The sequence below is a fragment of the Aptenodytes patagonicus genome, chromosome 11, assembly GCF_965638725.1.
Source record: "Aptenodytes patagonicus chromosome 11, bAptPat1.pri.cur, whole genome shotgun sequence".
Lineage (NCBI taxonomy): Eukaryota > Metazoa > Chordata > Aves > Sphenisciformes > Spheniscidae > Aptenodytes > Aptenodytes patagonicus.
The window spans coordinates 21,521,510-21,542,955 of record NC_134959.1 but is presented as its reverse complement, the minus strand read 5'-3'; the positions used below and the strand labels follow the sequence as shown (position 1 = coordinate 21,542,955).

At 45.9% G+C, this 21,446-nt stretch overlaps 1 protein-coding gene across 1 annotated transcript; it reads left to right on the top strand.

Annotated features, from left to right (window-relative positions):
- Positions 1–1,426: 1,426 nt before the first annotated feature.
- BBS2 (Bardet-Biedl syndrome 2) lies at positions 1,427–21,346 on the top strand. The gene is made up of 17 exons (XM_076349388.1): positions 1,427–1,572; positions 3,144–3,371; positions 3,762–3,887; positions 4,163–4,225; positions 7,308–7,385; positions 9,619–9,723; positions 10,687–10,773; positions 12,071–12,206; positions 14,109–14,248; positions 15,024–15,168; positions 15,751–15,922; positions 16,954–17,083; positions 17,963–18,094; positions 18,627–18,764; positions 19,246–19,358; positions 20,078–20,226; positions 20,891–21,346. Exons 1-17 carry the CDS (start codon positions 1,456–1,458, stop codon positions 20,995–20,997), a joined length of 2,166 nt encoding a protein of 721 aa, XP_076205503.1. The 5' UTR covers positions 1,427–1,455; the 3' UTR covers positions 20,998–21,346.
- The last annotated feature ends 100 nt before the right edge of the window (positions 21,347–21,446 follow it).

Sequence of the window (21,446 nt, the reverse complement as noted above, 5' to 3'; positions counted from 1 at the left end):
GGGCACTGGTCAGCGAGCACGGCCTATTTATGGCACCCATGAAGGTTGTCATGTTAAAATTATTTCTTAAACCCAAAATAATTTAAGAATTTCTAAAGTCACGACCTTGAGCCAAGGTTTCCCTACCCAGCCTGCGGACGGGCAGGGAGCAGTCGCTGCAGGGAGAGGGGACCCTGGAGACCCCTGAGGGTCTGGGTACCGAAATCCACGCCAGGATGGGGACCGGCATCAGCGTTTATGCTGCGGCTCGGCGGGGGTTCGCCCTCCGCCCCACCCCATTTCCAACCTCCTCCCAGCGCCCCGACGGCGGGATTCTGTACAAACCGGTGCATAAGCCCATAAAACAGTGGCACAAATGCTTTGAGGTTGCTTTTTCCCAGGCAGCACGGAGCGTTTGAACACCGGGTTTGGTTTTACTGGCTTGCTGCTTCTCGGTTCCAGATATTCTTGGTTTACAACCAAGCGCCGGGCTGCTAGTGCTGGCGTGAGTAACGGCGAGAGCGGCAGCTGGAGGGGCAGCAAGGGATGAGGCAAGGGGGCTGGGGACAGGGAGGGGCTGCCTGGCCCAAACCGGGTGCTAGCCCCGCGGGGGAGCTGGGACCGGGATGGTGGTGTGGGTGTTGGGGGCCACTGCTGCCGCCTGGGGGGCAATGGCCTCTGCCCTCCTGCCCCCAGCTCCCCTCACTGCCCCCCCTGCACGCCCCGCTGCCCCCCTGCACCCCCAGCTGCCCTCCAGTACCTCCAGTTGCCCCCTCAGCTCCCCTGACCTCTGCAACTGCCCCCCCAGCTCCCCCAGTCCTACACTCCAGTTGCCCCTCGCTCCCCCAGTTGCCCCCCAGATTTTGCAACCTTTGCAACTGCCCCCCCCAGTCCTACACCTCCAACCACCCCCTATATGCTCCCCCGACTGCTCCCCCATACCCCCCCAGCTCCCCCAGCTGCCCCCCCAGCCCAGCTCCCAGAGCAGCCCCCCAGTTCCCCCTGCTGCCCCGCACAGCCTCCCAGCCCCCCCAGTCCCACAGCCCAGCTCCCCCAGCTGCCCCCCAGTTCCCCCTGCTGCCCCCCTAGCCCCACAGCCCAGCTCCCCCAGCTGCCCCCCAGCCCCCCCAGCCGCCCCCCCAGTCCCACACCCCAGCCCCCCCAGCCGCCCCCCCAGCCCCACAGTCCAGCCCCCCCAGCAGCTCCCCCAGCCCCACACCCCAGCCCCCCCAGCCGCCCCCCCCGGCCCAGCCCAGCCCCCCCCGCTCCCCCATCTGCCCCGGCCCCAACCGCCCCCCCGTCACCCCGGCCCCACAGCGCCCCCCGCGACCGCCCCGGGTGCCGCGGCCCCGCCCCTCCCCGCTGACGCAGCGGCGGCGTGCGCGAGCGGGCGGCGGCCGGCCCCGGCGGAGCCCGCGTCCGGCGGCGGGGCCCGCGGCCCGGCCCGGTCTCTCTCTCCCCCCCCCCGCCGCCGCCATGCTGGTGCCCGTGTTCACGCTGAAGCTCAACCACAAGATCCTGCCCCGCATGGTGGCGCTGGGCCGGTACGACGGGACGCACCCCTGCCTGGCGGCCGCCACGCAGGCCGGCAAGGTATAACGGGGCGGCGCGGCCCCGCCAGCCCGCCCGCCTCCCCTCACGGGCCCGGGCCGCGGCCGGGCGGGGCGGGGGGGCTCCCTGCGCCCGCCGAGCTGAGGGGAAACGGCCCTTCCTGGGGGCCGGCAGCCGCCGGGGCCTGCCGTGGTGGTGCTGCCGGGGCGTCCCGCGCCCCTCGGAGCGGCCGGGGCCCGGGCGGGTGCCCCCACACCCCGCCGGCAGGCCCCGCTCTCCTCGGCCGCGGGGCCGCAGGCGCCGCGCTCGGAGGGGGCCCGCGGCTCACGGGGGGGCGGCGGCGGCGCCGCGTCTCCGGGGTTTCGCCCCTTCCCGAGCAGCCGCGGTGCCGCGGGGATGTCTCCGGCAGAAGCCGGCGTTGACGCCTGCCAGCTTCCCGGCCTCCCGCGGCGCCTCGGAAGCCGCGCGAGGGAGAGGGGGCCCTGCCCGCTTCTCCCCCGTCCGTAGGCCGAGAGCCGGGGCGGAGGCGCTGGAGCCGCCTGCGGGCGCGGGGAGGCGAGACCCGCAGCTCTGCTTTGCGGCGGCAGGGAGCTCGCACAGGCCGGCAGCTGGCTGCCCGAGCCGCCGAGGAAAGGTTCCCCTTTTCTGGCGGGCGACGGGATTGTTTTCCAAGCCGTGCGGGTTTTGCCGCGCCGTTCCCGGTTACAGCAGCGAGCCGTAGCGCTGCTACCGTGCTGGCAAAGGGAACGGTGCTGGCAAAGGGAACGGTGCTGAGGTTTCTGTAACTGATGCAAAGGCTGCCTTGTGGGAAGAGAAAACACTGCCTGTGCTCCGTTTGAGTTTGAAATACAAACAAAAGGGGGTTAAATACAACTGAACCAGTAAACAAAGCGTAGGTTGAAGCATACACCCGCAGAGGCATTTAGGTTGCTGTAAGTGCAAACATGGTTCATCTGTGATGTTTCCCGGCATTATGATTAATTTTATTTTGGAGCCTTTAGGAACAGCGTAGAACAAGGGCTCGTTCGAGAGACAGACTGTACAGCCATAAAGCAAAGGCTGTTAACCATAATATCCTGTGATCTCCTGACTCTGCTCCAAACAATTGCAGTGACTGAGTGTTGGTCAGTGAGAATAAAAACTTACTTATCACAGGCCCCTCTTTAAATTAAGCATGTTCATCTACGGGCGGAGGTTACAGATGGGTACCAGGTAAATTGTCGTAAATGTTTGGGGTTTCTCGGTAACGCTGTTACCGGCTGGATACGATGATATAATTTGTTTAGTCTGTGGTTGCTCCCTTTGGTTTGCTTTTTTTGCCTTACTCTGAAGACTTGCTGGTTGCCCTTTTCGGAAACAAACCAAACAATGGTGGCACAACTCCGCTGGCCGGAGCGGGGTTTTTCCTGCCAGTTCCCTTTTTTGGTAGAGTTTAAAACTGAAGAATAACTCAGAAACAGTACGGTCAGCAAAAACCCCGGTCTTTTGTCCTCACCTTGGTTGAGTGAATGCCCTTCTTCCCCATCGCAGTTGTTATCCAAACAGTAGTCTTTCATGTTTGTATACAAACACATCCATGCTTTGTGATAATGTTTATATCTTTGTTTCTGCAGGTTTTTATTCATAATCCTCATGCCCGAGGGCAGAGAACAAGCACAAACCGAATGGTGCAAAGTAACCAAGATTCGGACATTTCTCTTCTCAACATTAATCAAGGGATCACTTGTCTAGCTTCGGGAGTGCTGAACCCTCAGCTTGGTTATGATTGTCTTCTGGTTGGAACGCAGACTAATTTATTGGCTTACGATGTATATAACAACTCGGATTTGTTTTACAGAGAGGCAAGTTAATTTATCTGTCTGCTTTTTTTAGTATCTTCATTGTTTTCTTTTTCTTTCCATTCTAAAGATCACAGCTTTTACACTGTTAATTAATTATGCTTCTGTTCTTTGCATTAGTTATATTACTGTATTCAGAACGTTTTGCCTTTAGAATATCTGGAGTATTTCAGAAGAAAAACGTGAATGTGATGCATGTCTGTGTATGCACGTGCGAGAGCAAATTTTCATAATATGTCACGCATCACCTAGCAAGACAAAATTTAAGAAATCTGATAGGCACTCAGAGCTCAGCTAGACTGATAGTGATAATGTTGGAAGCTCTCTTTTTGATTTGTGTACTCTGATGTCTCATTGTCTGCCATTTCTTTTTCCTTTGATGTTTCTCTGTAGGTTTCAGATGGAGCCAATGCGATGGTTCTTGGAAAGCTGGGAGATATTTCATCTCCACTTGCTATTATTGGTGGAAACTGTGCCCTGCAGGGCTTTGATTATGAAGGAAACGACCTTTTTTGGACAGTAAGGCTACGCGTAATGCTTCTGATATTATTACAAGGTTCTCTCAATGGCACTAATTGCTCTTGATATTTTTTTTTTATGATAAATATTAATTTGGTTGTTGATCTTTCTTAATTTATCTCAGACCTTAAACTGTATTTTGGTCGTGTATTCAGTGCACTCAGATGTTGCTTGAATGTGGACTATGTCAATTGTTCTGTTGCAGTTGAGATCATAAAAATAGTTTAGCTTCTGACAGCTATCATCAGTATTGAGGACTGTCTTTCTCATTTTAGGTTACTGGAGACAATGTTCGTTCATTAGCACTGTGTGACTTCGATGGTGATGGCAAAACTGAGGTTTGTAACCATTTCCATGTGAAGTCAGCTGTTTTCATGGTCTTATAGTGAAACGATAATAAAAAAACCAGGGGTTATCAAATATGAGTGACTTATATTACCAGTTGAAGTGGTCCCTGTGTGGAAGTTGTGCCTTTTTCAGACTCCGGTCCGGCGAAGACACGCACAAACGCTCAGCCCGTGCGTAGGGAGCAGCACTGGTCGCTGGCACTACTCGGAGTGCATAAAACTAGGCCTATCTGGAGTCTTTACAGCGTTAGTGCCTTGCTTTGGTGAATCGATTGCTAGCTGTAATGGAAAACTTCACTCACGTTTTTTTTTAACTGCACCAGGGGAAATACAACAAAATGCCTGTGATCATCAGTTGCAAGGCATCTATTTCAGTGATATTTCTTGAATATGGTTACAAATACTTTTTTAAATTTCAGGGAAACAACTTGCAAGCATCTTGCATGTAAAAGTGAGCTCTTAAAAAGCTGTGCTGTGAAGAGCTTCACTTACGATTGGTAAAATCAAGAAATCTCTTTTCACATCCAGTCCTCCCGTTTCTTAATAGTGACATGGGGAAATGAAATGTTCTTTGCTTTTCTGATTTAAAGTGAAGATAACTTTTGTGACAAGCATCTTGCTGCTAAGATGCGAGACAAACAATAGGAAGCAGCTGCCATTCTGATCATGCAGGCTGCAGTGGATGGATGAAGTCGTGAATTTGTATGGCATTCTCTGTGTCAATGTTCTTCCATCCTGAATGAATTGAAGGATCATGCTTATAAATACGAATCTTTAAGAAAAGTAACGGCATCCTAGTATATGTCAGATGCAAGTAAATATGATGTTAAATCACCATGCTAAAACGACTTACTTTTGTCATCTGTCTTTCAATTTTAATCATTATTACTTAAGCTTTTCTGTTTAGTTCCCCAAAAATCCTTGTTTGGAATGTTTACTTGGACTATGTAATGTTTATAGTGACGTGTAAAGGGCCTCTACACCTTTTACGTGTTTTTTATAAATACTGAACTGATACAGACCCTTTGCTTGATTGGTGTCTTCAGGAAGTGAAAGAATCTCTGGTTTTCTAACCAATTTCTGCACAGCTTCTCTTAGGGTGTATTTTTTTTTAATACCAAGAGGTGGTTATAGAAAGTGGAGACTGTGTATAAAGATACAGAAACCAGGAAACTGATTGATGGCACTAATTGTAAATATTTTGCACTTCTGCTTCTAAGTGATTGTTGTTGTTTTGCTATTTTTTTTTCTGCTTGAGAAAGGTTCATTCTCGGCAGTTGGTGTAATCTGATGCTACTTTGAGCTAAGCAGAGTTGGATGCATTATCCAACTAACTTACCCTGCCAGTTAGCCCAGCATGCTTTTGCTGAGATTTTTTTAGGGTTCTTTTTAATCTTAATTATCTAGGTGATTCTTTTTTTTAGTGATTTGTTGGTTTTTTTTTTTTTAATTTGTGGCTTTTGTGAAACTGCCTCTGGTTTAAAATTGAAGTTCTGAGAAAATGCACAGAAACATCTTTTTAAATTGTTGTTTATCACTTTGTGTCTTATCTGATAAATGGGTGCGCTAGCTTCATTTCCGTTCTTCCCTCCCCAGTAAAAACATGTCTACATGTAAAATGGACTGATTTTACAACTGCGTGAATATGCTTCTGTCATTTAGTAGCTAACAAAACTAATTTGTTGTAGTCACTGTCTTCCTCGGGATTTTATACTGATACAGGTTACTTTCTCCAATCTTGCCAAAGTCTTGGGGGGGAAAAACTTTCTCCTTGCTTTTTCGAATTCTAGTCCAGTGGAATGTCACTGAGGTGGACAGGTTGAATCAAACTAATGAAAAAATCTTCTAGGCACCTCTGGGAAATGCAGCATCACCAGTAATTGTTTCAGGATTCTGTGCATTTAGCTGGTCGCTTTTGCTGGTAGTTGCGACTTGTCAAGAAATCTGTACCTCTTACATATGTTATTTGTTGTAAATTATTGCAATAGCTACAGTAAGCTTAGCTTGGTGTAATTGAGTTTGTCGTAATTTGAAGCATCTTTACTTTGGAAGAAAAAAGCCTTTAATCTTTTAAAAATCCAACTTTAATATGGATTTGTGTCTATTCTGCCAAGTAAAGATGGACAACTCATTGGTGCCAGTGGGGAAAAGTACTACCAGGTTCTAAACTTTCATTTATAATTCTGTTTGTCATTGGTTTGATGGATGACTTTATGGGCAGGGCACTAAACAGATCTGTTATTTGGTTTCTCAATTTGCAAAATAGAAGCCGTGACTTGTCACCATCTTCAGAAAGTGCTTTTGCACGGGGCTCCTTTTCAGTTAATACCTTGTACCTGCCCAACTAGGAAACAGGAAAAGAACGAAGATGTAAGAAACGATAAGGAATGAGAATGCAGAAGACCCAATTCAGTGCTGATGTCCTATTTGTATAGTCGTTTTGATCAAGTTAAAGCTGATTTTACCCATGCTTTGCAGTAGTGGCAGCCACCATTTAGGTTGGAGGAGCAGTGATGGTTTGATACTTGCATTCATTGGTTTTGAGGTTTTTTAAATGAGGGATGTTCAGTGCTAAGCAATGATTTTTTTTTTCCCCCCAGCTGTTTGCTCACAGGCTGGTAACTGGGAGTTGCTGTTTCTCTGAACCCATGCAGTACAAGTCAGAACTGAGCTGCAGGCCTCCTGCTCCAACACAGGCAACGTAGTATTTTTGATGTGTATAACTGCAGTTACAAATTATAACACTGAATCTTTTACAGTAAGAAAACAGCAGAGCCCTGATGTTCCAAAGTATCTTTTCTCATTCCTACCCCAGATATTTCACTATGCCTTTGTAGAGCCTAGCTTGACAAAAAAAGGTATAACTAATACTTGATCAACGGGAGACTTCTGAAATCTTGTCTTGACAGAGGGTGCCTTTTGTTCCACTGGCAACTTTTCATACAGCTGTTAAAACCTCTTCATTGCTTGGACTTAGAATATTTATTTGCCCTCTGGGTCCTGGAGTATGTCCTTTTTATTTCCTTAGCTTGAATAACTATTTTTAAGGTAGACTTTATTTTTTTTTTTCTAGCTTCTTGTTGGCTCTGAAGATTTTGACATCCGGGTGTTTAAAGAAGATGAGATTGTGGCAGAAATGTCAGAGACAGAGGTAAATTACTTCTAGCTAATGTTTCTTATAATTGCTGATGGAGCTGAAAGTATTGTGTATGGGAAAGCTTCTCTGGTTCAAATTTATTGTGTAGTTAAATAGTCACCTAACTATTTAGCACAATAGCTATTCTGCTAGAACTGCAAAAGTTAGAGTTTAATAAAGTCTTTCATTATGCACGGGGTTTTTTGCTTGCTCTGTTTACAAAGCTTTCACCAGGTTGAGAAAAGTAACTATTGCTTGACTGACAGTCAGGGCCCTGTCCAAAGGTGATTAAAGTTACTGGATTGTGATCGAAGCTCTTGGTGCCTTCTGAGCAAAAGAATGTCTTCTACGGTTTTCCTCAAATGCGTTGACACAATCGTGATGAAGTAATTTGCCCCTGTGTGTATCCAGATGGCACATGGCAGGGTAGAAGGGGGTTGCCCAGGCAAAACGGGAGGTTTATATTGCAGTTGGAGTTACACGCTGGCTGTATAAACAGAGCTGCACCTTTGCAGTGCCTAAAGTAAAATATGGGGCAGACAGGTTTTCAGATGGATAACTAAAAGGTGTGGGAGTTGCTTTTTAGCTTAAGAACTGAGAGATCCCCGCTGTTAAATTTTGGTTGCTTGGAAGGGAGAAAAATACCCTTGTCATTGCGTTTAGGAGTTTCCTTAGCCTTCTCATGACCCTTCTGGGCCCAGGGTAGAGTAAGGACACACTACAGACCTTTGTCCTTGAAGATCGGAGGTCTCCCCGCTGCCCAAGTTGGGACTAAAAGGCTTAGCTGTTAAACCACTTAGGAAGAGCGATGAAAGACAAATCCGGGCAGTGTTCTAGGAGAGGAAGCTGTTGCTATAGCTAGAATTAGAACTGGGCCTATAATACGTTCTGCTGTCTGTACAGTAGCCAGTCTAGAGTCATGTTGTGATTTCTGGTTAAAGGGAAGCTAAAGGTCCATCGCTCTTTTGTATGGTTTATTTCCAGATCCACAGTAGAATTGTTCTAAATTCACACCGGAGGAGTCTTTAGAGGCCTGTTACAACCCTGCTGTTCTAATTTAAAAGAGCACAGCTGCACCTCAACCTTTCCTTTAAGAAGGCGAATTCAGGGAACAGTGGCTTTATACATTGTGCTTGTTTTGGAAGACTTGAATAGTTTGCATTTTCTGCGTTTAGTCACTCTGGTGAAACTGAAACTGTAGACTGTTGTGATTCTTGAATTTATAAATGGACAATCAGGTATTAAAGGGAGTATTGCTGCCTTTGTGAGGTTGACTGTTGCTGGGGTCTTCTGTCCTTACTGGGTGCTTGCAATTCAGAGGGTATTGTTACTTGGGAAAGGCTTTGGAGAAGATCTGTCAGACGGAAGGGTAAAGGGTTTGGAAACAATGTTTTATGGTAAAAAAACCCAACAACAAGGAGCAGTCAACTGAGTTTAAGAAATTTGTGAAGGATTTAATTTAAAGAAGTCTCCCATGCTATGTTGTACAGAAGACCAGACAGACGATTGCAATTGTTCCTCCTGACATTAAAATCTGTAGTCTTAGTGCGTGGAAAAACCTGCATTCCCAAGCACTCAGAGCCTTAGCTCAATGAAGAATTGTAAGGTAATGGGTCTTAAAAGGAGTGAGAAACAGGCTGAGTTATGACTCTCGGGTCTTTCCCTGGAGCTGTTACTTATTCAGGTAATACCTAACCTGGTGTTCTAATTGTGTTCCAGAAAAAGTCCCAACTGTGGGAGCTGTTAATTTTTATCTCGCTAATCTTGGGCAAAGGTTTTCTACCAAAAATATCTCTGGGGCTTTCCTAACCCATGTAATGTTGCACTCCTTAGCATCCTCAGCTCCTGAAGCTTTAAGGAATGTTCTGTGTTTGGAGTAGGTTTTCAAGGATAATGTGTTAGCACTGATGACCACGGGAATCCTATGAGCAGTTGTGTTGCTGCTTGTGGTAGGAAATACTTGGTCAAAGTACACAGTTGGAGGGCAATTCTGCAATCTTTGCTGAAGCGTATCTTAGCGCTGGCAATGCAGCTTGCGTGAGGAAATCCTACAAAGCCTTTGGTGCTTTCAAACTGATTTTTTAAAATAGTTACTTCAGTATTTAATGCTTCCTACAATAGACTTATTTACCATTTAAGTAGTGTACAGTTCATGTGGTAGAGAGATTGTATAGTCTGTTCTCTGTTACCTGAAGATGCAGAAATTTTCACTCCTGTACCCTCTCCCTCCCTCCTTTCCCCCCACAAGACTATTACTGCACTTAGCCCCATGTACAGCAGTCGGTTTGGCTACGCTCTCTCTAATGGGACGGTCGGAGTTTACGACAAGACAGCCCGCTACTGGAGGATTAAGGTTAGTCCAATATTAGAATATCAATCATCACAGAAAGTTTGAAGGCTGCTAGGAGATTTGGTACCTAATCTCAGGCCGTTCTGATGTTATCCTGACTCCTTAGATGAATTTGAAATTTTCTACTGAGCATAGCACTTAATGTAATTTTTTTCTTACAAAATATACCTATTTTTATAGATAGATGCAAAATTAATACCATGTCAGTTCCTTCAGTGCTTGTGGGACTGTTGGCCATGGCTTAAACAACACTGGTACAACAGTACAACTAGGGATGGTTCAGCTTTGCAGGGTTGCTTAAGCAACAGAGATGCCACAGAGAAATTTGAGTGCATTGTTAGAAAATGCCTCTGGCTGTATTGTTGAATCAATAAACTGTTTTTCAGAGACTGAATTAATCTTGCATTGTCTACGCTCGAAGCCAATTTTTCACATCCAGAGCAATTTGCTGCTGCAGCAAATCATACTGGCCAAGATCCTTTCCTGACGCTCATTTTAATATTCTTAATATAACACGGATTAGAACAGTCTATGTAATAGTCATAAGTGAAAGGATTCCTTGGGAGGCGGCAGGATAAGGCCGGTGGCTTTCCTCAGTGGTCTCATTTTATGACAAAGTTGAAGCCCTAGTTTTTTTTCCCCCCCCCCTAGAGAATTTGGCTTTTTACACTTTGTTTTTGTGAGTTCTAATCATCTGCTTGGATGAAAATGTATTTAAAGGAAAGATCCCTTTGAGAGCAGTGGACTAGATTTGTAATGCAAGGGCTAAGATTTCAGAGAGGTGTGTGACCTTACAGATAGTGATGCTCAAACTTCCTATTAAGAGACATTTTTCTATTCCTTTCTGTAATCTCTGTAGACTCATACTCCAGTGTCGACTCATACTCCAGTGTCTTACATGTGTCAAGCATCTGCAATTTCAAAAACGTACCCAAGCTTGATTTGTTCTTTGCTTTCTGTCCTCAGTCTAAAAACCAAGCAATGAGCATACATGCGTTTGACCTGAACTCTGATGGTGTGTGCGAGTTGATCACTGGCTGGTCCAACGGAAAGGTGAGTTTGTACAGGGGGGAAATGAGGAGCTGTAAATCTGGAAGCTGTGTTTGAACAAGGCTCTTAAGCTGTCTGAAGGAGAACGGCCAACAAACTAAAAAGGCTGTTGAAAACCGAGTGCTGAAGAACTACTGCAGTAAACCTAGTTTGGCTGGTGAATCCTGTGCCAAGCACAAGATCAGAGAAAAGCTGCTTCCTCTGCTTAGCGCAGAGTCAATTGCTAAGGAGTGGTAGGTTGTTTCTGTGGTAGCAGAGCTCACATGCCACATCCTAGAGCTCTTGAGTGTCTCTTTTCAGCTGTGTCTTGAGCACATGCTAATAATCCTCTGCGACGTTTCCTGAATGTTCTCAGACTACAGGGAGGACAAAGCGGTTATGTAACAGGAGAGCAGCGTCAGTCTTGACTCTGGCAGGATTAATCAAGCATTATTTAATTTTATGTAAAGGCATTCTATACAGCTCATTCCTGGTCTCTTAAGCCTGTTGCTTGGTATTCCCCTTTGCCAGAACCGACTGTTCGGTTCCACCTCTTCCGAGGTGGAACCGACTTCCACATCTCTCCTGGACGCAGCTTGCCAGTGTTTTTTTTGTAAAGCTATGCTTTTTTCTTCACACCTCTCATTACTCTCATTAGCCTGGGGGAATTTAATTAACTTCATATCAAGCTGGCAGTCTAGAGCCCAGATATGTTGCAACTTACGTTGGATTAGGTGTATAACATTGTTAGAGAGAGAACCTCTCCTTGCTTTACTCCTTTTTCTGTTCTTTTTCACTGGCAGTCTCTACCCTCCTTGTTGGTCTGAAACAGTCCCTAGCTCCTAGAAAGAGTAATGCTGGGTCCCGTGCTTTGGAAAAGACACACTGCACGGAACTGAGCCCCCCTCGCCGTTCTTCTCCAATGAAAGATAATTAAAGGTTGTGGTATTCGTGTATAAAAATAATTCACCACACAAGGGCTGCAGCTAAGAGGAGAGATTGTAAATACTGCATTAAGGTTATTTCTGGTTTAGTCCTGTCATTGCATTCATGTGTGCATAACCTTCCCAGTGCAGACCTGCAGTCCCCTTCTTTCCTTCCTCTTGTTTGTAACTCAGGGAAGCATCTCTGAAGAGCTGAGCCTGTCTAGAGGTTATTTTGTGATGGGATTTTTTTCGTGTGTGGTGGTCTGATCAGCAGAGCTGCAGGCTCACCTGCAGTTCCGTGAGCGGAGCTGGCTTTCGGTTAACAGCTCAGAGTACGGCATGGCACGTATTTTGTTTCTGTTCATGTTGTGCCTTGGAACTCTTTGTTGTTCCAGGTTGATGCACGCAGTGACCGAACTGGGGAGGTCATCTTTAAGGACAACTTCGCTTCCTCAATTGCAGGAGTGGTGGAGGGGGATTACAGAATGGATGGGAGCACCCAGTTAATCTGCTGTTCAGTTGACGGTGAAGGTAAGAGCATTGTTCAGGATATTAATTTAATATACAATAATATCAGGCACATCACATCATCTCAGATTAGCTAAACATTGTTTTGGTTCCATAGGCATTTTTGTGTGCCAAATTCTCTTTGCTTTATGCAAAGTTAAGGGAATTTTGAGTTACACTATCTGCAAACAGGATTTTGAATATTGCCTTCTCTGTGATAGTACGTGTTTCATTATGATCCAAGAAGCCATCAAAATTCATTTGCCTAACGGAAGAAGTCCCATCCTAATATTGCAAAGATAACTATATTCAGTACAGACTGTGGTTCTTCAGGCAACATTATTATAGATGAATGTATAGGAAATCTTTTTTCCTATATGATAATTCTTTGATCGCTTTACAGTGGGTAAAAGGGTTGAGAGAGCTAAGGGGGTGTGTGTTTTGGTTTTCTTCTAAAGATTAATAGTTTTTATATTAGAAATTTTAGATGTTAACAGCCCTTTGTTTCCTGGAAAATGCTATCCTGAGACCGGAGAACTGGTGGATTTATCCCGCCATGCATTCAAGAAGTCAGACCTGGTTACTGTGAGTGGAAACAAATATGATCCCAGGTTATTTGAATAGGCTCAGCATGAATTTACAGGGATGGCTCCAGGAAAGACACTGGTGTGATTATCCGACTGCTTGGCGTCAGTGGCCTGAGACAAGCAGGTCTGGCACAACCCATTTGGAACAAAAGCCTGTCCTTGTTAAATAGCACAGTGTTTTGCTGTCTGTCTTAATCACAGGCTGTGGGGATGTGCTGCGCTTGGGCTTCAGCATGTAAACCTTTTTCCCAAGCTTACAGAACAGGAACGTTGTACACAGTTCTGAAGATACCTTGTCCTAGCAGAGCTGTGTGGGTTAGTATCGCTGAACATGATGATGCTTTTCTGATGGGCACGTCATAAACAAACCTTGGCACAATGGGGATCCCTTTAGGCTGGAGCCTCTAGGCATTATTAAATAGTAATAGCCCTGTTGTTGGGCTTACGTGGGCAATGCATTCTCATAGTCCTTGTCCTTAGAGTTCTGTTTCGGGCCAGCATCCTTTCACAAGAGGTGTTGTTCTGTGTTTCAGTGCGTTTTCTGTCTTGCTCTCATCTTAAATGAATGATTCACTCAGAAATAATAAAGCGGGTCCTTTCATCGGAGGACAGTGTGCGTGCTAAATGCTTTTCAAGTTCCCTGCAACTTTTTACTGGGGTTACATAGTCAGGCAGCATATTTTTCGCAGGTATAAGATTTTTGTCCCTGGCTTTCATTGTCAGCTGCAACCAGAGCACACAGCCCGCAAGCAAAATGGAAGTTTATAGCAAGTGTCTTTGTCTCATCATCTGTTCAGCTCTTCTGTCTCCACAGGCAGTTGGAGATATTTTCATAACTCTGTGCTCCACTGAGCTACTGGAAAACAGGTCTTACCCCTTGAAGTGAAGTATCCCTTGATTTGGGGAAAAACTAATGTGGGTAAATCTTGTTTGCTGGCTGATTGACAGTGACTTAGTCAACTCCAGACAGTAACAACTCCTCTGACCAGCTCTAGAAATCCAGGTACACATTTTATTAATTTTGCATAATTGCAAACTCACCTAAGCACCTGAAAGAACGATTGCAGTGGGAATCCTCTCGCAACAGGACCGGGCGCTGCACTTGTCTGGTCAGGTGAAGACAGCTTAAAGACAGGTTGGAAATTCTGATCACCAGGAAAGTCAAAGCCCCTGTTGGGTGTAAATCAATGCTCAGGTTTTCAGCTGAATGGTACCAGCTGAAGACCAGAATCAGTGTCTGCTGCTGAGGTGGTACAAGGGGGTCTTGTTACAGAAACTAAAGTTTTGGGGAGGCTGTGAAAGGCTTTGCTGAAATTGGCTATGTTTTGTTTCTGTACAGTCCGAGGCTATCTGCCAGGAGGTGAGGAGATGAAAGGAAACCTAATGGATACAAGTGCTGAGCAGGATCTGATCCGAGAACTTAGTCAAAAGAAACAAAATCTGCTGCTGGAATTAAGAAATTATGAGGAAAATGCAAAGGTACTACTTAAACAATGTGTACGGCCAGAACACACCTTTCTATTGCTTTAAATCGGGAGCAATCTGGGAAGCAGTCGTGGGGCAGCCCAGACAAGTCAGAGCTGTAACCTATTAGGATGCAGCAAGATTGTCTACTGGGGATTCCTGCTTCTGCATCTGGCTTGCTCCTTGTGCAAGTTCAGAACTTGCTTTTTGTATTTTAATAAGTAACATTTTCCTTGCTCCTTTGTCTTGCCAGAGCAGTTGTGCTTGGAGCTGGCTTCTGTTCAGCCCTGTGCTTTGGCTTATGACTGCAAATTGTAATTTTCAATGGATGAACCAGCTCGGGGGTCAGAGGGGATTGTTTGAGAGGATCAGGTGAATGGGAGCACTGCCAGGGTGTAGGAAGCGCACTTGTGGCTTGATGGTGAAGGTGCAGAAATAGCCTGAGGAAAGATCAGACTCACATTTGAACAGTAAATGACCACCATAGCAAAAGCATGTAATTATATAAGCTTGTGCTTAAAATTGAATATATGTTAAGTGCTTTTCTGAATAAAGGTTTGGGTACAGAGCCGAGCTCTATCGACAATAAAGCACTTGAACAAATGTAGCACAGGTGTCCACAGCTCCATGCCTAATCCAGCCGCTATTCGTAGCGATGTGAAGTGTCTGGGAATTGCTGTAATACAACCTTCTCCTGCAAGAAGAAAGAACTGACTTATGTGTATGTTTCTAGGCTGCTTGAATGAAAATCTTGAAATTCTGATACTGAAGGGTATGTGTTTTGCAACAGGCTGAGCTGAACACTCAATTGAAGGAAGCTGATGGGCAGAGAGGTGTGATTCCAGCAAATACCCAACTCCAGACAGCCCTCTCGGTTAATCTGGGCACTGACAGCCAGTCTGCCCATGTGGAGCTGTGTATTTCCACCACAAATGGTGAGTGGTAACCTGCTACGAGCGACATTTATCTCATGTAAATTCATGCAAACGCTTAGTTATATTTAGCTGACGATTTGCCTGTCTCCCCTTTATTGTCTGTAATTTCCCCTTTGTGGTTGCTTTCCTTTCACAGAGTTTTGAATCAAGCTGTGTTCCTTTGATATGGGTCTCAGGGGAGAGGAGTTTGATGGAATTTGTTTCTTGTTATGTGTAATTTTCCGAGGCAATTAGCATTTAACTTGGATGAAATGAGTCTTGGTGATCCCTGCAACACTCCTTGTGTTGACTCTAAACATTAACCTACAGCCGTGTTAGTGAGGGTGTTGCATGAATGCAGCTGAACCTCAGCTGGCTTTACATGCAGAACTGGAACTACCCCAAGTTAGCAAATTCACCTAGCACCAGGCGTGCTGAGGATGCAGTCCGGTCCAGCTGTGGTATTGCTGGTCGTCTGGGATATTTTAACAATTCAGAGGAGGGGTGTAAAGAGTTGACTGTGCTTAATTCTGAAAACAGTGGTGGTTTGTTGCCAGAGGACAGCTGTTAATTAAGGAACTGCTTTTTCTTCCTGTTGCTAAGACACAATCATCCGTGCTGTGCTGATCTTCGCTGAAGGCATATTTGAAGGAGAGAGCCACGTGGTACATCCCAGTCTCCAGAACCTCTCCGGTTGTGTTCGTGTTCCCCTTACTCCACCCAAAGATGTCCCTGTGGATTTGCACATCAAAGCCTTTGTGGGTTACAGGAACAGGTGAGTTTTGTGTTGTGATCTCTGCTGGTCTCCAGAGCTAACTGTGTGACCAGGAAACAGCAATGATGCGGCTTCATGCTTGTCCCATGGGAAGTGCACTGTTAATTCCCTGGTGCCCCACTTCTCTGTTACCGGATGGAGAGCTGGAATGCTTTCTTAAAAACACCCGTGTACTTGTGATGCTGAGCTCTTTGCCAGACAAAGTCTAAATGCTCTGGAGTCGCTGGGACCTGCTGTGCTCCGGCTCTGCCTTTAGGGGAACAGCGAGCATTTCTTGTCCAGGAGATGCCTTATTGTGGGTCTCTGGAGGGAGCCAGGAGAGGTGGAGGCCGTATCCGGGCTGCCTGCTCTGAGTGGCTGCCTCTTCAGGCCCTGAATGGTGGCTGCTCTGGACGAAGTACTTCAGCAGGCCTGGAGGCACAGTGGTGTCTTTCAAGCTACGAAGTAACCCTGAACCCATTTGTCTTCCAGGCAAGTAGAAAGTAGCATATGCCTGATTTCAAGACAACACTTTTCCAGTTTCCCATAGAAATAAAATGTCTCTTCATATACACTTGACACCAACTTTCTCCCTGCTCACATCTGCCAGAACTGGCAGTGCCCCAGGAAGCAGCCTCCTTTCCCTGAACAGGGAGGCATATTTTGAGAACTAGGAAGAATGTACGGGACTGAATTCCCTTTTTGTTTTCTCTATTTGTCTTTATTACTGCTTTTAATAAGACTTCACTGAACCTGTGAAGAAAATATTCAATCACATAGTAAGATCTTAAATGCGTTAGCCTAGAGAATGTATTTCATAGGCAGGATTATGGAAAATGTAGGCAGTAGGGAGGAATCATTCAACCTCGTGATGGGATAAGCCTGGAATTTCCAAGTTCCAGTGTTTTTTCTGGGAAACGGTAAGCAGCTGATTACATAGCTGGAAGCTGCTGATGTCAGTAGCCGGGTAAAAAAGGACCAGGAACCATTGCAATAGGTGAATCCCTGGTATGTTAGCAACTGTCTCTATTTTTCCTTTGGATTGCTTCCAGCACACAGTTCCATGTATTTGAGTTGACAAGACAGCTTCCCCGCTTTTCCATGTATGCCCTGAGCAGCCCGGACTCGGCCACGGAGCCGCTGAGCTTTGTTAACTGTGCAACGAATGAGAGGCCGCAAAGGGTGAGTTTCTGCTCTGCTTCCTATTTCCCGGTCCTGCGTACAGGTACTGCAGGTGGAGGGTTTGCAATTAGCTTGAGATTTCCGAGAGCAAAGGAAAAACTATGCAGTGAACGGCACTGCTGGCCTTTGGAGTCTGTGTATTACAGCTTGACTCAGTGCTTTTTTTCCTTCTTTAACTTTGCCTCAGTTGAGGCATTCCCTGCTTCAGGAATTCCTGCAGCTGCAGGAACTAATGGCCAGAGAACGTGAGGCGTTTCAGATATTATATTGTTTGCTGTGTGACAGCTGATGGAGTGCCAGCAGCAGGAGCCCTGTAGCGAGTGATAGATTTTGTAAATGGGCAGAGAACAGGAAGAAGGCAGTACAGTGCCCCGATAATGGCTCGGTTTCACAACAGATGAGCAGCAGTGCTGTAGTTTTGGTTCTAAAAGATCTGAATTGTGGGATGGCAGTAATTGGAGCGGGTCATTTCTCTCGTAAATAGGGTTCTGCCATATTTCCGTGACCTTTACTGCATTAAATGGCCAAGGCAAAAACCAAGATGAAATGAAACTTTCCTTTAAATTCTTGCAGTAGAACCAAGCCTTGCTTCCCAGCTTTCTCCGGTCTCCAGGCCTGGGCTTTTGTTTTGACTTTGGGCTGTAGTCTCTGGTTGTTGGATTTGATTTTCTTACAAATATTCAGCTTTGGAGCAGGGAGTCGACTGCCCCCATTCTAACAAGTTCGTGATGTGGGTTTAGGGGATGAAATTTAGTAAACGAAATTTCCAAGGTACCCTAAGCGGAGAGCCCTGGTGCACATCGCATGCAGGGACATCGCGTGGTTCTCCAGGCTTTCCACACACGTGATGGCTGATGCTCTTCATTTTATTTTTGCAAGGTCGTTATGTGGCTGAATCAGAGCTTCTTGCTACCAGAGGACGCAGAGTTTCAGAGCGCTCCCTTTCAGGTTTGCTTCACTTCCCTTCGTAATGCAGGACAGCTCTCCATCAAAATCAAGCCCGGCGGAGAGGTGAGCACCTTCACGGACAAGGGGAACACCCGTTTAATTATACCGCAGTGAAACTTAAGGGTGGTGCCAACACGAGGAAGTAAAAATGAAGGAGTGAACAGGCAGAGGAAGTACTCATGTTTTAGGGATGTTTTTGGAAACTTTTGGGTCTGCTTACTGTTAGTGGGTAAAATTCCAGGGCCAGTTAATGAAGAAAACTGCTTAGCCTACAGATCTGTAGGAAGGTATTTGTTCCCACGCAGAATGGTTTCAGGGAGCCATAATTTGAGGCACAGAGGCTGCCTGAAACGTTTGCGCTGGTCCTGTATGCACGGATGCCTCTCTGCCCCAGGCCTGAATAAAAGCCCCTTTGAAATCAGTGTCTCCTTATCTACTTAAAGCCGTAGAGCTTGCTCATGCAGCAGTTTTTGCCTCTTGATGGAATGAACTGCTTTGAGCCTGAGTAACTGTTGGAGAGGCAGTCCTGCTGGGCAATTCTGGGAGATGTTTTGGCATGGAAGAGCGCTGAAGTGCTTCCTTTCCTTTCTGACAGATTTCCATCAACACGGATGATATTGATCTGGCTGGTGACATTATCCAGTCAATGGCCTCCTTTCTGGCCATTGAGGATTTGCAGGTGGAAGCAGATTTCCCTGCGTACTTTGAGGAGCTGCGGAAGGTGCTGGTCAAGGTGAGGAGACATCGGGCATTCCTAAATTGTCAGCTAAGCAGTCATTGGGGGCATTTGTGTGTCAGGATCTCTAAACTGCTTTGTCTTCTTCGTGGAAATCAGCCAGCGATGGCTTGCTGTATATTCTGTGCAAAGACAACGGGACATGCTCAACTCTCTGTTTATTCTTTGTTCTGTGGAGCAGGCCCTTGGTCCCCAGCAGCTGATTGTTCAGAATAATGTAAATGTGTTGCCTGGGAGATTGAGCTGTGGATTTGGGTCAAGGAGCAAGCTCCGTACCTCAGCCTGATCACCCCCTTCTGGGGGACAGGGTACCGCTCTGGCAGCCAGGGGGTGAGGGGAAGGAGAATGGTCCCCGGGATGCTGGTAGGTTAAGTTGGGATGTTATTTCCTATTACACTGGGCCAAGGTTTAGCTTAAACGATTACCTGTATGCCCAGAGTGCCGGGGGCCCTTTCTCATGCCTGTTTGCCTTGGACAGGTGGATGAACACCACGCGGTGAATCAGAGGCTCACTGCCGACATGGCTGAACACTCCAACCTCATCCGCAGCATGCTGGTTCAGGCGGAAGACGCACGACTCCTGGGAGATATGTGAGCAGTTGCTGCTTAGCTTGTGTGTTTCGGGTTAGAACGGCCAGTCTCTGCTTTTCAGGCAGAAAAGAGCACAAAAGAACATTTGTGTGATACAGGGGTTGCCTAGTTACAGCTCTTGATGTGGAGTTGGTACCTTTGCTGGTCCCACCATGAGCTCTCCTTGAGCCTTGTCTTGTTCTTTAGGTGGAAAACCGGTCTGGGGAAGACAAAAGAGCAGAGGTAGAGGCTTAGCATGGAGCAGGTGGGGTGAATCAACCTCAACATGGTGAGATAATTAGAAAAGATACAACAAGGGAAGAAGGCAATAAAAGCTGTCTGTGGTGTGTGAACTTTTGAGAACACCAAGAAAGAAATTTTAGGTGTCAGTCCTTCACTCTGACTTGCTGTGTTCTCCTGCTAATGTCCTATCTTTACTGTCAAGAGCAGCAGTAAAGAGGCCTGAGCTAACGCAGAGCGGTGTTACTTTCACTGGGGAAAGTGGCATCTCCTCTTTGGGTTGCCAGATAAAATAACTGCAAAAATAGACCCTTTTTTTTTCAGTAAAATAATGAGTATAACCAACATGTCTAGACAAGTCTGTTGTCTTGTAGCTGGCAGACATGCAGGTAACCGTGGTGGCCGTCACAACCATGTATCTCTACACCTTTGTATTGACAAACCAGGAATGACTTTCTTGTCGCCAGAGATTCAAATAACTGGACTGATTGTTCCCCCAGGAAAAACATGAAGACACGGTACATCGAGCTGTATGATCTTAACAGAGATTTAATAAATCAATACAAAATTCGTTGCAACAATCACACGGAGCTGTTGAATAATCTGAAAGCTGTGAATCAGGCAATCCAGAGGGCTGGGCGGTTACGTGGTAAGTATGTGTGTTTGGAGGGAACGGGGGGTCTTGGATCCCACTGAGGCAGATAGGATGTGTCTCGGAGGCCAGCTGGGTTAGTTAAGTGACTTCAGGCTTTTTGGCCTGAAGCTAAATTAGTAGAAGTAATCTTTCATTTTTCAGTCATAGCCAGTTGCCTGTGACAGTCAGCTGTGAGTGTCCAGTATCATCTGGGATCATAGCTGTTCAGAAAGAACAGTTCAAAGCAGTTTCCAGCTTTCTAGATGGTATAGAAATTGCTAGTTTTGTTGAACACAATTTTAAAAAACATTTTTGAAGTAGTGTTTCAGTTCTTAATTTATAATTCTGCTTTAAAAAAACAACCTATCAACTTAAGCAGGGCTATTCCTCTATATTATTAGTTCTGTAGGTCTTTGGGGAAGGAGCTATTTTTTTATCTATTTATAGCATTCTCCTTTCAACAAGTCCTTTAAGCTCTCCTATAATAGAGCTACAGACGATTCTTCTTTAAAGAAAGGATTTTATTTATGTATTAGAAAAAAGGTGGCATTTCACTGTGAGCTTAAAAAATACTTGAAAGAAACCCCTACATTCTGAGACTGGATCAAATAAGTATTTTTACCACTTCCTTACTCAGTGACTGACGTGTTTTTTCTGTTTCCTTTTTTTCTCTTTACAGTTGGCAAACCTAAAACCCAGGTGATCAGTGCTTGTCGGGACGCAATAAGGAGCAACAACTTCAACATGCTGTTCAGGATAATGTGTGTGGGAACAGCCTCTTCTTAAAATGACTGGAGGAGCAGCAGTCGCACAGAGGCAGCGTTGCCACTCAGCGGGCAGATAACGGACCAGTAATGACAAGCGGCTAATTCAGTCCCCTGCTCCACTGTAGGGTGAAGTCATTGCAAAGGTAGCATTTTAGTTAAGCCATCAGGCAATAAGTGTTGTTATGCAGGCCAAAGGACAGCAGGCTTCGTGGAGAGAGCATCGGAGTTTAAGTGCGGATGTGATGTATATGCAAGACAGAGGTATAACCTTGGAACAGTTATTTTTCTTACAGTAACTTATTTATGTATTTTAATATATTTTGTAGTTAAGGCATCGGCCTTTTCCATTAAAACATAGACTAGTTTGACTGCTTTTGGTCTGATTTAGTTGGGGAGATGTGTACGGTTAAGTTTATTTGTTGGGGGGGAAAAAAAAACAAACCCAAACCACTTTCCTGGTTTGGCTGC

Excerpts from the sequence above, each read along its gene's own strand:
- BBS2 (XM_076349388.1), top strand. The coding sequence starts at position 1,456 with ATGCTGGTGCCCGTGTTCACGCTGAAGCTCAACCACAAGATCCTGCCC. Across the intron at positions 15,169-15,750 it reads GTGTATTTCCACCACAAATG|ACACAATCATCCGTGCTGTG; the intron begins GTGAGTGGTAAC and ends CCTGTTGCTAAG. Across the intron at positions 20,227-20,890 it reads GAGGGCTGGGCGGTTACGTG|TTGGCAAACCTAAAACCCAG; the intron begins GTAAGTATGTGT and ends TTCTCTTTACAG.